The sequence below is a fragment of the Mus caroli genome, unplaced genomic scaffold, assembly GCF_978045245.1.
Source record: "Mus caroli unplaced genomic scaffold, Mus_caroli_1 scaffold_5, whole genome shotgun sequence".
Taxonomy (NCBI): domain Eukaryota; kingdom Metazoa; phylum Chordata; class Mammalia; order Rodentia; family Muridae; genus Mus; species Mus caroli.
The window spans coordinates 2,618,370-2,631,624 of record NW_028227260.1 but is presented as its reverse complement, the minus strand read 5'-3'; the positions used below and the strand labels follow the sequence as shown (position 1 = coordinate 2,631,624).

Below are 13,255 nucleotides of genomic sequence, written 5' to 3'. Positions count from 1 at the left end.
AGGAAAATGGGATGAGTAGGGCAAGCACACCGGATTACAGATGCAAGCACGGGAAAGCACTTGACATGTCCCAGTTTGCCTTAATTATAAGCAGCACAACCAGAAACAGACCTCAAAAGCTGTGGAGTCAGATACTTCTTAGACAGCAACTCCACCCCTGTGATAGTGAGCAGAAGCATTCATTTACTATTAATTTAGGGACTTAATAAGTGAACAAAAATCCAGGTTTTTTTTTTAAATCTCTGCTAGGAAACACTTGTGCCTACCTTTCCAAGGGTGAGGCAGCTAGGTATCACACTGTTCTTTGAAGCTGTTGTTGCCTGCTAGTTTATTTCCTCAGGTTTTGCTTCCCTATGAAGTCCCTAAATTAATGGCAAATTAATGTTTATCCAATGTAATTGAGCCTGTAGTTTAAATATATTTTGATTAAGTGATAGTTAAATATATTTTTATTAAGTGAAAGGTACAAATACAGAAAACGAGAAGTCACTGGAAAGGATGGCAGTTGCAGCTTATGATGTGAGCATTTGAAAATCCATTCAGGGCATCAATTCCATCTCCTTACCTTTGTTCCCCCACTGGATCCATTTTTTTTCACCATTCATCTCAAGGAAAAACATGTTTCTTTTCTTATGAGTTCTAGAAGGTTCTTTAAATCACTCTGTAACAAAAAGAAATTGGATTTAAAGGTAATAATAGTTAATAAATTCTATGTTCTATGTACTCATTAGTTCTGCAGACTACATAAGAAAACACTGTCAGCTCTGTAAGTTGTAAAGCCACATCCTTAACTATATCACTGTATGTATATGTAAATCCTTTCTCCAAGCCAAAATACTATCTTGGGACATTCAGAGAGAACCTATATATAGATTTATAGTCCTGTCCCATTTTATGTGCATTTGTTACCAAGGAAAAGTCACGTCTACTATATAAAATAACCCTCAACAATTATAATCGCTTGGCAGTCAAGCCTAGTTGATTGAGTAAAAACTAAAAAAAAAAAAAAAAAAAAAAAAAAAAAAAAAAAAATGCAGGATAGTTCAACCAAATGACTGCACGTTATCTTTTAATAATGACACTTCCTCTATCATATTATAATAGTCCAGGTTATTCTGATTCTCCACACTGATAATTTGTCATTAGACAAACCACATAGTCTCAGGGACTCAGACTGCAGTGCTTGTGTCACTCTGAAGGCCATGCATGCACTCTTGTTCATTTTTCAGGGGGAACGGATTGGTGCTTGAACAAAACTATGTACTACATATCTAAGCATAAAACATTTTAAATTGAATTAACTATGAATATGTGAACATGTTCCTAATTTGCCCCTAGATGTATTTATAAAAATTAGTTCAAGATATACATTTTTAGCTTATATTATTTTTGCTTTGCTCATCTTTTTTTTTTTTTCCAGTGCTGGGAATCAAACTTAGGGTCTTACCCATGCAGAGCACAAACTCTTCCACTGAGAAGCTCCACCCCTTGCTCCCTTGACTTGGAGTTTTAATATGTAGCCCACATGTGGCCTCACACTTATGCCTTCTCCATCAGCCTTACAAATACATGCCACAATGCCCAGATGCGGTTTTTTTGTTTTGTTTTGTTTTGTTTTTGTTTTTGTTTTTGTTTTTGTTTTTGTTTTTTTATCTCTCTTGCGGCCAACAGGATGACTCAGTGAATAAAGTTGTTTTATAACACAAATCTCATTACCCACATAATGGAAGGAGACAACCAGCTTCCACAACTTGTCCTCTGACCTCCACGTGCACACTCACATCGAATACGTGAATATAGAAAATAATAAAAATATTTCTCAGTACCCAAGGAGCTGAAGGTGTCTGCAACCCTATAGGAGGATCAACAATATGAACTAACCAGTACCCCCAGAGCTGTGTCTCTAGTTGCATATGTAGCAGAGGATGGCCTAGTTGGCCATCACTGGGAAGAGAGGCCCTTGGTCTTGGGAAGATCATATGCCCCAGTACAGGGGAATTCCAGGGCCAGGAAGCGGGAGTGGGTGGGTTGGGGAGCAGGGCAGGGGGTGGCTATAGGGGGGTTTGGGGATAGCATAGTAAAGGAATAAATAATAAAAATATTTCTCATTCTTATGTGTTACTTTTTAAATGGACATAAATGATCTACGCACTTAAACATAAACTTGATAGGGTTTTAATTGCTTAATTTATCTAATATTGTAAGAGAATGCAATCTATCATTTGTCTAAAATACACACACTTTTTCCTCTCATTCCCTTTTAGTTCTCATATCATTGTTTTTTATCATAAAGCTTTAAATACCATCTGTATGTGTCTTTCATATTTCTATGCTCAGACGGACCTATAAACTGATTTTCAAGTCCTCGTTTCTGGCTGCCTACTAGATACTTCCACTTAGATGTCTCACAGGCCTATCAACATTATCTTATCAAAGCCAAACTCCTGAACTCCACCCAACCTTCTTCTCCCTTAGCATCTCAAATCCAGTCAATAGGTTCTCCATCTTGTCACCCAAGCTGAAAAACTTGAAACCATCTGTTCTGTCTGTCTCTCATTATCATCCTTTCCTTTCAAAAAATTAACTTAAATTGTCACCATTATTACCATCATGTTTAAGATCTTAATATTTCGCATCATCTTTTCATTCTGGTTCAGCACCACATAGTTCCTGGTTGGAACTCATCAGTTGCACCTGTTAATTTTTCTTGCTTCAACCCTGGCTTTCCATTCAATCTACTTTCCACTGAGAAACCAGACTGATAACAATTGTGTTAGTCATCATATCAAGATCTCTAATAGCTCCCACTCACTTTGAACAAAAGCAGACATCTGAATCATTATCAAAAGGACTCTGCAACATCTGGCCCTGGCTACCTGCTTCCCCCTTACCACCCACTTCTTCCTCATTCTTAGTATCTTGCTAGAGCCTCACTGTTCCAGACTCAGGACTTTTGACATTAATTTCTTCCTTCTGCCTGGTGTAATATTCTCCAACTTTACTTTTTTCCCCTAAAGTGTCATTTTCCCAAGACATGATCATCCCATTTAATTCTACATCTCTTTCAGCATTTCTTGTCACCCTTGTTTGCTGTTCTCTACAGGACTCATGTTATGCTCCCCTTGTGTATTTGCTCAATGCCCATTTCCCTAGATTTGTTGCCAGATCCATAAAGACAGTGATTCTTGTCTGTTTGGTTTGTAGCTGAACCCTTAAAATTCCATTCCTGGTATTTACTCTGTAAGCATTGACCAAATATCGATGCAATGAATGAAAAGACTGGACATGGAAGAGAGCCAGAGAGAGAACCATAGTGGTTCTGAACTAGATGATATCTGAACCACTCTTAGAGGAGAAGATAGGAACTACCTACTTAGGAGAGCAAGCCAGATGTAGTTTCAGCAAGATATAGTTTCAGCTGTAAGGATTAAAAGAGTTTTTAGTGAATATCTTCCAACCATGTGGAGGACTTTGATGCATATTTTAAGGAAACTGGGTTAAAGTTAGCAAGCTATCACTTAAAAGGCTCATCAACTGTATATATATTCCTTTTCCTCTAGAAACACAAACTAGTTTATGGAATTTGAAGGTTCAGACAACTGGAGAGTTGAAAACTGAATGTGATATCCGGCATACCTTCACCCACACTACAAATGATTTTGAGATCTATCCACTGCCCCCCCCCCGACATTATTTGTTGAAATGCCAGCACAATGCTCAGGCTACATGAAGCTGGAGACTGTCTCTTATCTGGTGGTTTTGGGTTGTCTCTAGTAGAGCCACGTGCCTATTTCCCAGGCAGATGTGCTGCTCTGGGAATGGAATGGTTGGTCAACTTAAATGAAGGTACACCTCACCCTTGAGCCAAGGTTTGGAGCGTAGCTGCTTCTCCGCGAGGACTAGGATATAACTTTTCTAAGAAGAGGGGAATGGAGGGTGCTAATGGCTAACAGATGAACACTACAAAGGAGTAATGAAAGCTTGAACTTTAGACACTGCTGTTGGAATGGAAGGGGAAGGAAGAAGTAACAAACACAGGAAGTCAAGCTGACCTCCTGGCTATGACTGGGAGTAGACAAGACATAGGCTTGGACTCACCTTGGAGATTTTGAGCTACGTGGCTAGAATTTGGCGATTTCATTCATGGGGTTTCAGGATGAAGTAGGAGGACAAGATTTATGAGAGAAGGAAGACATTCTCTTCCTTTCTCATCTCTGTTTTTGTTAATAAGATTGTTTCCAGCTTCTCTAAACTCAAGAACAATTGAGTAGTGCAAGAGGCAGAAGGCAAATTTTTCCTTCAACCACTTATTCTCAGAAGACTTGTCCCTGTGGTTTTGAAAACTCTTCTCTTGGCATTTACATGTGAGAAATGTATTTTCTCCCAGTAGTCTGAGTTGCTTCTGCTTGAGCTAGCAGGATCTATGGAGTAGAAAACTCATGTCTCTAGCTGCATATGTAGCAGAGGGTGGCCTAGTCAGTCATCAGTGGGAGGAGAGGTCCTTGGTCCTGTGAAGGTCCTATGCACCAGTATAGGGGAATGATAGGGCCAGGAAGCTGGAGTGAGTGGGTTGGGGAGCAGGGGGAGGGGTATAGGAAACTAGGAAAGGGAATAGCATTTGAAATGTAAAGGAAGAAAATATCTAATGAAGTGAAAAGAAAAGAAAAGAAAAGAAAAGAAAAGAAAAGAAAAGAAAAGAAAACTGCAAGTCAGAGCTGGGTTCAATCTTGTCCCATAGAACATTTCCACGTGACTGTCTTAAGACTGTCTTTAAATGCACTGTGGTTTAGGCTGGGAGAATGGGGTACTCGTGTATAATGTTCCTGTTGGTGCCATGAAATAGTGATGCAGGAAATATTCAATAGGAGTTGGGAACAAGAAATGAGGAAGGGCAGATGTTGAATCATCATAGCCTGTACAGAGAGGATGGTTTGGTGTTTTGGAATGTTTATCATTGACCATGTATTGTTTGTTGGAAACTGTCAATACAAAATAAGTTGTTTACATTAGAAACTATTTGGGTTATGACTGTTATTCCCACTTTACAGATGGGTAAACTGAGACAAACAGGTCCTTGTTAATGTACAATGATAAAAGTCCTACAACTAAAATGCTAGACCTAGAATTTAAGGACTGTGGCTCAAGGACATGAAAACTTAATCAGCTGACTATATGTTCCAGAACATCTCAAGACATCTCATAATTTATGCCCATTCTCTCAGCATAGTTCAACACATGAACTCTAGAAAGTGTCCTCACTTAGACATAAATCATGAACACCATTCTCTTACCTATGATGGTTTGCTTACTCAAAGCCAGGAAAATCTAGTCTGTGGGGCACAAGCATCCAAATAACTAGACAGGCTTTCCAGGTATATGGCATTTTGGATGGTGTGTGGTAACAAGATAATATTTTAGTTTTCCCTGAGAGTTAAACATGTTGTTCGAGTTAGTATAAGCTTTGCTTTAAACCAGGAAGTCAATCTGCTGTCTTTGGAACCCCAAGCCTTGGTGTGTGCTGACATAAAGTTACTGAGGTCATGCTTGGGATATTTGGCAGGTTTTTACTTATGCCTCAACATTTGGCTCTTCCAGGTTCCCCCAGATCTTCAGAATGAAGTGCTGATCAGCCTTCTAGAGACAGATCCGGATGTTGTGGACTACTTGCTCAGAAGAAAGGCTTCCCAATCCTCGTGAGTATGCACATTTCCCAGATACTTGAGCCACATTGGGGATTTTAGTTTTTCATTCTATATCTATAGAATTTAAACGGTAGCCATATTTGCGTGCAGAGTGATACAAGTAGTATTTTGACAACTTTTTTGCCATTCTGATCAAACTACCTAAACAAGTTATCTTAGTCTTATCGACTTACCAAATTCCAAGCCACTTTCCCAGATATTTCTTGTTTGTTTCCAACTTTCTCTAGCATGTTCAGAAACTTCTGATTGTATTCACAGGGGGGTGGGGTGGGGGAGTGCTGAACCACTGGCAAGAAGCTCAAAGGAAGATAATGTGCATAAATGATTCTAGCAGGCATGTCCAACTTGTGTCCTCCGGCTGTGTGTGCCTCAGTATAGCTAAGAATTTAGCCCAATAGGAAACCACAGACTTACGTCTTTGTAACTCTTTGTCAGTGACAATTTTGTGTTATAATGTCAAATATCTGGGAATGTCTATTAGGAGCCTTGATAGATGATTAATGCCCTGTTGGCTTTCTGGGGGTTGGGGGTCTTCCTTATGCAACTTTCAGGTGGGAGCAATCCATTTCCAAACCACAAGAGCAACCTTTTCTGAGACCTAAGTGCCCCTTTGCAATGAGAAGTGTATACTTTTCTAGCTCTGTCATTATGTACAGCTTGTATTGACTTCATGAAAATGTACACTATGGAGAATGCAAGGTGTGCTCTAAGTTATGGCTTGCTACCATGTTGCCTTGATAGGAGCACAGAAATGGGTTCCTTGTTCAGATTTTATGTTTAATCCCAGCACCTGCTACAGAGGCAGAGTGTTTTGGAGGTTCTAAACATCTGGGAAAGCCCAGATACAGGTACATTAACCAGAAGCACCATCACCATACAAACACCCAGCCTTAAATTTAGGACAGGAAGAGTTGACTATTTCTTGAGGATATCACTGTGCTATGCTTTTAATCCATAAGTCTAGGATACATTCACCCATGATCTATTGACTTCAAAAGTGGCCTTAATCCTAGAGCCAATGACATGCCTTAGCCTAATTTATATAAATTCTTTCTTTTTCAGTCATAGATTTCTTTTAAAGATAGGGTTTATTTGAATATAACTTAGAAATGAGACATTTCAGCTTTTTCTCAAGGCTAACTGTCAAATTTGATTACTTTTCATTTCAAATTAAGTCAGGTGATAATAAAATGATACTATTTAGGGAAATTCAATGAAAAGAAATTCTACATTGTTTAATCTCCTTCTTCCCAAGCCAATACATTAATAGCTCCGCTAAATTCAGCTTCCCTCCCATTCCAGCAGTACAGGAAAGGGCTTGTAATCAGATCACCCTTTCAAATGCACTGTAAGAAAAACTAAGTTCTGTGCCAATCAATATCAAGGAAATTTCTGGTTCAAGTAAGATGTTCTGCTTGGATTCGAGTTCCAAGAAGCACAAGTAAATATAAATCTATAAAAAGTACAAATGGTTCTGCATTTCAGGGTCTTGTTTTCATATCAGAGAATTGGAACTGCACTTAATTTTTTCCCAGATTTCTAACTCCCATCAAGGTGTAAATTCTCATTTCTAACAAACCATATGCTCCCAGCATTTTAAAAATCTTACTTGTTTCTCTACTGTGGGCAAGAAAACAAAAACAGTGATGTTTCTATTTGTAACTCCCTAGTTAATCTTCATTTTAACATTCTGTTGCTATATGGTAAGAAATCTAAAAAGCATTAACCTGAAAAAAAAAAGGACTGTTGACTGTCCAAATTTCTTTTGTGTGGCTGTATTCAGATAGGTACATTTGATTTTCAAAAGAACCGTTGACATGAATGCAATGTGGTTTTCACGAATGCTTTTGGCATATAAATGCCAAGGTAAGAACAGAATCTTTCATTCTCTGCTCTTAGGAAGGACCAAGTGCACATATTAAGCCCACACCAAGCTGTGTAATTGTTCTTCTCTCTTTTGTTTCCAATCCTTGTATGAGTGATTCTTTAGGGAGAAGAGAAGGAAGATTTTTTTCTTTCTTTTGGTTTGTTTTCCTCTCAGCACAGGCAAAGAACAGTCCAGAAGGCCACTATTAATGCCATGAAGTAAAACGTAGATATTTGTGCAAATAATATTTGATTTTAGTGGCCTTCTGAGGCTTGAGAAGTTGGTGGTCATTTTGGACCATAAACCTATGCTTCCCAAACTCCTGGTCTATATGGAGCACTTCAAACCTTGGCAAGGTGCTTCTGATTAGAGAGGAGTGAGGTTGTGCATTCCCAACAAGCTCCCCTGTTGTTCTACTTGTCCATGATTTACATCTGGGATATAGGAAGCTTAAAATGCCAAGGCATTTTCTTGACTGTATGTACATTCAGACCTGGTGGCAGAGGTATATTATTCAGTATGTAACAGAATTCCGGGTGACCAGTACTTAGACACAGTCTCAGACTTACCTGCTCATTCCAAACACCTGGAGATTGTAAAGAATGGCTCCATGATGATTGCTAAGTCTGAATTGGAATCCAGGTATTGGGATTTTCAAAGCTCCCCACATGATTCTAATAAGCAGCCCAAACTCCAAAGAAGTGACTGAGATATACAACTTTGATTCTCTATATTTAAAATACCATGGAGATTTGGGTGGCATAAGTTTTGATCTTCAATACTTCTCCTTGGCTTGATAAAGGAGTAGCACAAATATTCTGCCTTATAATCCACTTGGGGCTTGTAGGGGAAAAAAGGTATGATTTGCAGGCAGGCTCATAATGGCTTTTGGGGAAAGGAAGAACATGTAGTACGCTTGGAACCTCAGTAAAGATGTGACTGGGTCTGGGTGTTCAAATGACTAACTAGACCTGGACTTCATCAAAACTGCAAAGTTGTCATCTGTCTGGAGATACAATAATGAATGTGGGCAGGTGTGTCCTAAAATACAGGCTAAGGTAGGTGGAGTGACATTAAAATCGGAAAGTAGTGATAAAGGAATACAGAGACAAAATATCACTATAATTATGGATTTATAGTGATTATAAATTACAGTACCCCAAACTGACAGATGGTGCTGTCTACAGTGGTACTCATGTCAATTAACCACCAATCAGCTATGTCCGTGTTATTTATGAAACTGCTTGCAAGCTTCAAGTTGCGATTGAGATCTCCTTATGTCCAAATTCAACTCTATTGCTATTAGATTTGTTCTATAAGGTATGTTTATTGACGACTCTGACTTCATTTTCTCATCGAGTAACTGGAGATTAAAGTTTCTATTGGGTTACTCTGAACTTCACCATATGGTTCATTACAACTACTTGCTTGTATAAGAGGCATTGTAATAACTATGAGATAACAGATGACCACAAAATATGGCCCATGAGAAAGTGATCTCATTGGTTCTAAAAGCACAGCTCCTTATTCACTTTTGACATTCTTTCCCCGGAAGCCTCCATTCCCCAGTTCACATACGTAAGTAAAGATTGAGATCCCTTTATAGCCAAGTGGAGATGCCCCAAGATTTAATTGTGTGTGTGGGGGGGGGAATGAGTTTTAAAACGAGTATAAAGTACAAAATGAGACAATTTATTATTATTAATTCTGTTTTGAAAGCACTAATATTTTGTGATATTTGGTAATCTGGTGATTTGGGTTTTTCCCTTTTGTGTACAAAATCCGAATTGGGTGAGAGCAAAGAGAATTTATTGTCTTTTCGTGAGCTCATGCACTTTGATGTTTAGCTTCAACGAAAGTGGCATGCTAAAGGCAGATTAGAAGAGAGTTTCAGTACCAAAGTTGCTAGGCTTCCCACTTGTTAACAACTTGTCCTGTGTGTACTTGCTAGAATTATGTGCTCTTTCCTTCAGACGTTCTCTAAACAGACTCCCCTCTCTTTGATTCAGACTCTATGGTAGAACATAGGGGAGGATGATGGAGTGTTAATCTAAGAGGACCATGCAGGCTGAATGAAGACCTTTAAAGCTAAACAAAAGCGTTATAGCGGGGTCAGGACTAGGGTGAGGCAGAGGAAACACATAACTAGGCACAAAATTTAATGAAATAACCCAGGCACGAACACACCATTGTAATACAATATTTTAGAAAATCAAATTTGATTCCCTCTAGACAATGAGAAGCAAAAGCGAAAACATTGCTTTTGGGAGTGTATAGGGTATAGGGAACTTTCGGGATAGCATTTGAAAAGTATTTAAAGAAAATATCTAATAAAAAAACTTAAAAAAAAGAAATGCCTGGTATAACTGAACATAATCCAGTGTGAACATGATGCATACATCTACAGCTGGGGAGATGGAATCCAGTGGAGCTCTGGATTATCCATGGCATGGAAGCTAATTCTAATAATAGTTCTCGTAATTTTCAAATGTGGGCTTTAGAAAACCTAAGGAGTCAGGCATGTAATCTAAGCACTATGGAGATGGGAGCTTTGAGGCCAGCCCTGCCTACATAGTTAAGTTTGTCTCAAAACAATAAACAAACAAAAACACATTAAAGAAAAATTGCCTTTTTTTTCAATCAATTCTCACAGTTGCCCCAGAAATATAATAGAAATTGATCTGAACTAGACCGAGCATTCATTCCTACTCACATGTGGAAACAAATTTAACTGTATTTTGGGAGAAAATAGACAGAAATGCACCAAATCCATAGTATCTATCTTTAAGTTTTAATGTAATTAAGTTTGTTAGCGACCTTCACAACGTTTTTGCTGAAATTATAAAAGAAAAACAATAGGAACACCTCTGACCAGTGCATCAAGATTATGGATGAAGACCTCTATTTGTTCCCAAAAGCAAGTTAGGAACTATAAGATCTTTGTTCTTTATAGATAGAAATCTACCCCTATCATAAATCAACTTTCTGTACTATGAAAGGGTAACAGGTTTCTTGTAATTTAGTAGTATTTTGTTCAGCTTATCAAAGATGTACTTATTCGTTCTAATCTATCACTGCTCACAATTAAAGACATCTTTTAGCACTCTGTTGGCTGCTATATAATAGGTTGTAATTTCGGCCTACATCTTGTACTGGTTTTATCATCTGGAGCAGAGGTGAGATTCACAGAAGCACCTCTTTGGAGAGGTGTTTTATTCCTCAGAAATCTCCTAAGGGAAGCTTTGCCATCCCATGCATAATTAATGGGGGAATCTCCATAACTCCAGGGCTGCTATGACAATGGATTACTTCCTGGTGCAATTAATAGTGCAGAAGATAATGACAAACTTTGCATTCCAGTAGACTGAAGTTTATCGATTGAATGATTGAGCCAAAGACAAAGACAACACACTTTTGAAACGGTTGTCTTTCTCAGCTAGATAGCTCAGCAATGGGCTGGGCCAGAAACACTAAGAGTTGAATTGGAGTTCTTCATTTATTCACAGAACCAGTTCTGTATTTCCGGCCGCAGTGCAGGCTTGCTCACAGTACCCTGCCAGCGACTTTACACCCTGACCTGGAGAGACCAGCTAAGGGTGAGAATGCTGATTCACTCTCCATGCCCATCTCATGTTTGGTTAGCTAGGACTGGCCATGCATGCTGGGGATGGTTCTGGGGTTTAAGAATCTAACAAGTTACCCTCCCTTCTTAAAGATAACCCCATGTTGTCTGGCAGCCCATCTACTCAATGACCCACTGAACACTGAGTATGAAAAGTGCAGAAGCTAGACACATTTAGACTCAAAACACAATGACTTAGCAACCTAACCAGCTAACATTCTGTTAAGACCCCAAAATCACAGAAAGATCACATCAAGCTTTAGAGACAATGCCTCAGCTACTGCTACCCTCATCAAAGTCAAGTACTCAAATATCTTAATGCTCACGTAGAAGAGCCTTGTTAAAGGTGGGGATCCTATATGCATATCAGAAGGAACACTTGTGAGACTTATTTTAGAGATTCTGAAGAGGAGGAGATTTGTCTCCATCAGGGAATTCTTTTGAAATGAGTTCATACGCAAATTTGGCTATACCTCTCATCTCTGCTGAGAAAACAAACTGAACGGGACGTTTTAAACATTTTAAGTGGCAATTAACTATAAGTTAAAAGTATAGCCTTTTAGTGTTACCACAGCAAGTACATGTGCTTAATACATTTTACAGGGAGTCTAAACCTTACTACTTGGACTACTAGACAAATAAGGTATTTTAACCAACTACCTGTTTTTCTTGGGCATTTCTAATTTTAGGTCATGAGCAAAAATATTCCAGACTAGCTTAGTGCAAGTCCTACCATATAATGAACTTTAATAGCTGTCAGTATTATTACAGTCCAAAGCAGCATGCCACATATTTTTTAAGCTGCTTCCCATGTGTACCCATATTGTACCCATTTCCATAGCTGGAATATAGCAATGGGGGAAACCAAAAAGGGAAAGTATCACCTGTCATTAAATGACACTGTCTCTGTCCCTAGCTACCTGGAGCCCCGAACTTTAAAACAATTTGTGTGCTTCTATATCCAAAATTTATTGTCAGCCACTTCCCTAATTCTTACTTCCCCACAATCAGACTTCCTTCCATTTTCTGAGTGCTATATATGGAGGCTAGAGGAGGCTTAATTGTTGGCTGTGATGGGTATACTACTCTCCTTTCTCTAGTTGAGCCCCATCCAAGTCAAGGTCACAATCATTAAATTCACTTCTAGTTGACTCAACACTACAGCTTGATCTTCATTGGTACATTTTGGCTCTTAGCAGATCTTTAGCTCACTCCCATATATATATGGATTTGGATGGGAAGGAAAGTTTGATTATAAGAGACCCATGACTCCTTCATGTATCTGAATCTTCTATAAACACAATCTCCTGACCCTTCCCCAAGGTTTCCATTTCAATAGGCAAAGATGGCTTCCAAGGCAACATCTTGGCACTCAAAAGGATCCCTGTTTGTTGTAGCAACCTCATAATGCCACCTTGAAATCTTTCATGTTGTTTAGCATGGTGTCTCATCACACACTTAGTTTGCAGCAGGATCCATGACTGATTCAGCCAGTTCAAAGTCCAGAGTGGAGCTTGCAAATGCATATTTCCAAATGATGGAGATGTAGCACTATTAGGGAGAGTATGTTCTCTCAGCTGCTAAATGAACTTGTGCAAAGTCAACTTGGAGGAAAGAGGAAAGGGACAAGGCCCCTCTCTACTCTTGATCTGGGTGATCCAATGTGAGCAATGAGAATGGAAGAAACTAGGAGAGTGATGGGACTTCATGTTTCAATTATTCTTGATTGCCCTTGTTTTGTTTCCTTTTCACCAAACCACTAAACATGACATTGCCTGTTCTGCATTTTCCCAACAACTAATGTAAGTACATTTCCCCTTTGTACACCAGCACCATTAGAAGTTTCTGAAGCATCTTGAAAAAGTATGTGTAATGGAGCAGTGTCATGGGAAGTAATGTGAGAGGGGGGAAGAAGGAAAACAATGGTTAGAGTGGTAAGCTGAGTTTGGGGTGCAAAATATAGAGATACCACATAAGCATCTATGCAACAACTCACACAGGGCTCCATGCCCTTTGAGACTTCTAGCCCTCATAGCAGAGAGACGTGCATTATTTATTACAGAG

The 13,255-nt window shown here is 38.9% G+C and overlaps 1 protein-coding gene across 3 annotated transcripts in view; it reads left to right on the top strand.

The window, feature by feature from the left end:
• Arhgap6 (Rho GTPase activating protein 6) overlaps positions 1-13,255 on the top strand; it is a 511,317-nt gene that overhangs the window by 490,833 nt on the left and 7,229 nt on the right. For all 3 annotated transcript variants that reach the window (XM_021152834.2, XM_021152836.3, XM_029473246.2), the window contains exon 10: positions 5,596-5,693. In XM_021152834.2, the coding sequence (XP_021008493.1) occupies positions 5,596-5,693 (98 nt within the window). The remainder of the gene's footprint in view (positions 1-5,595; positions 5,694-13,255) is intronic.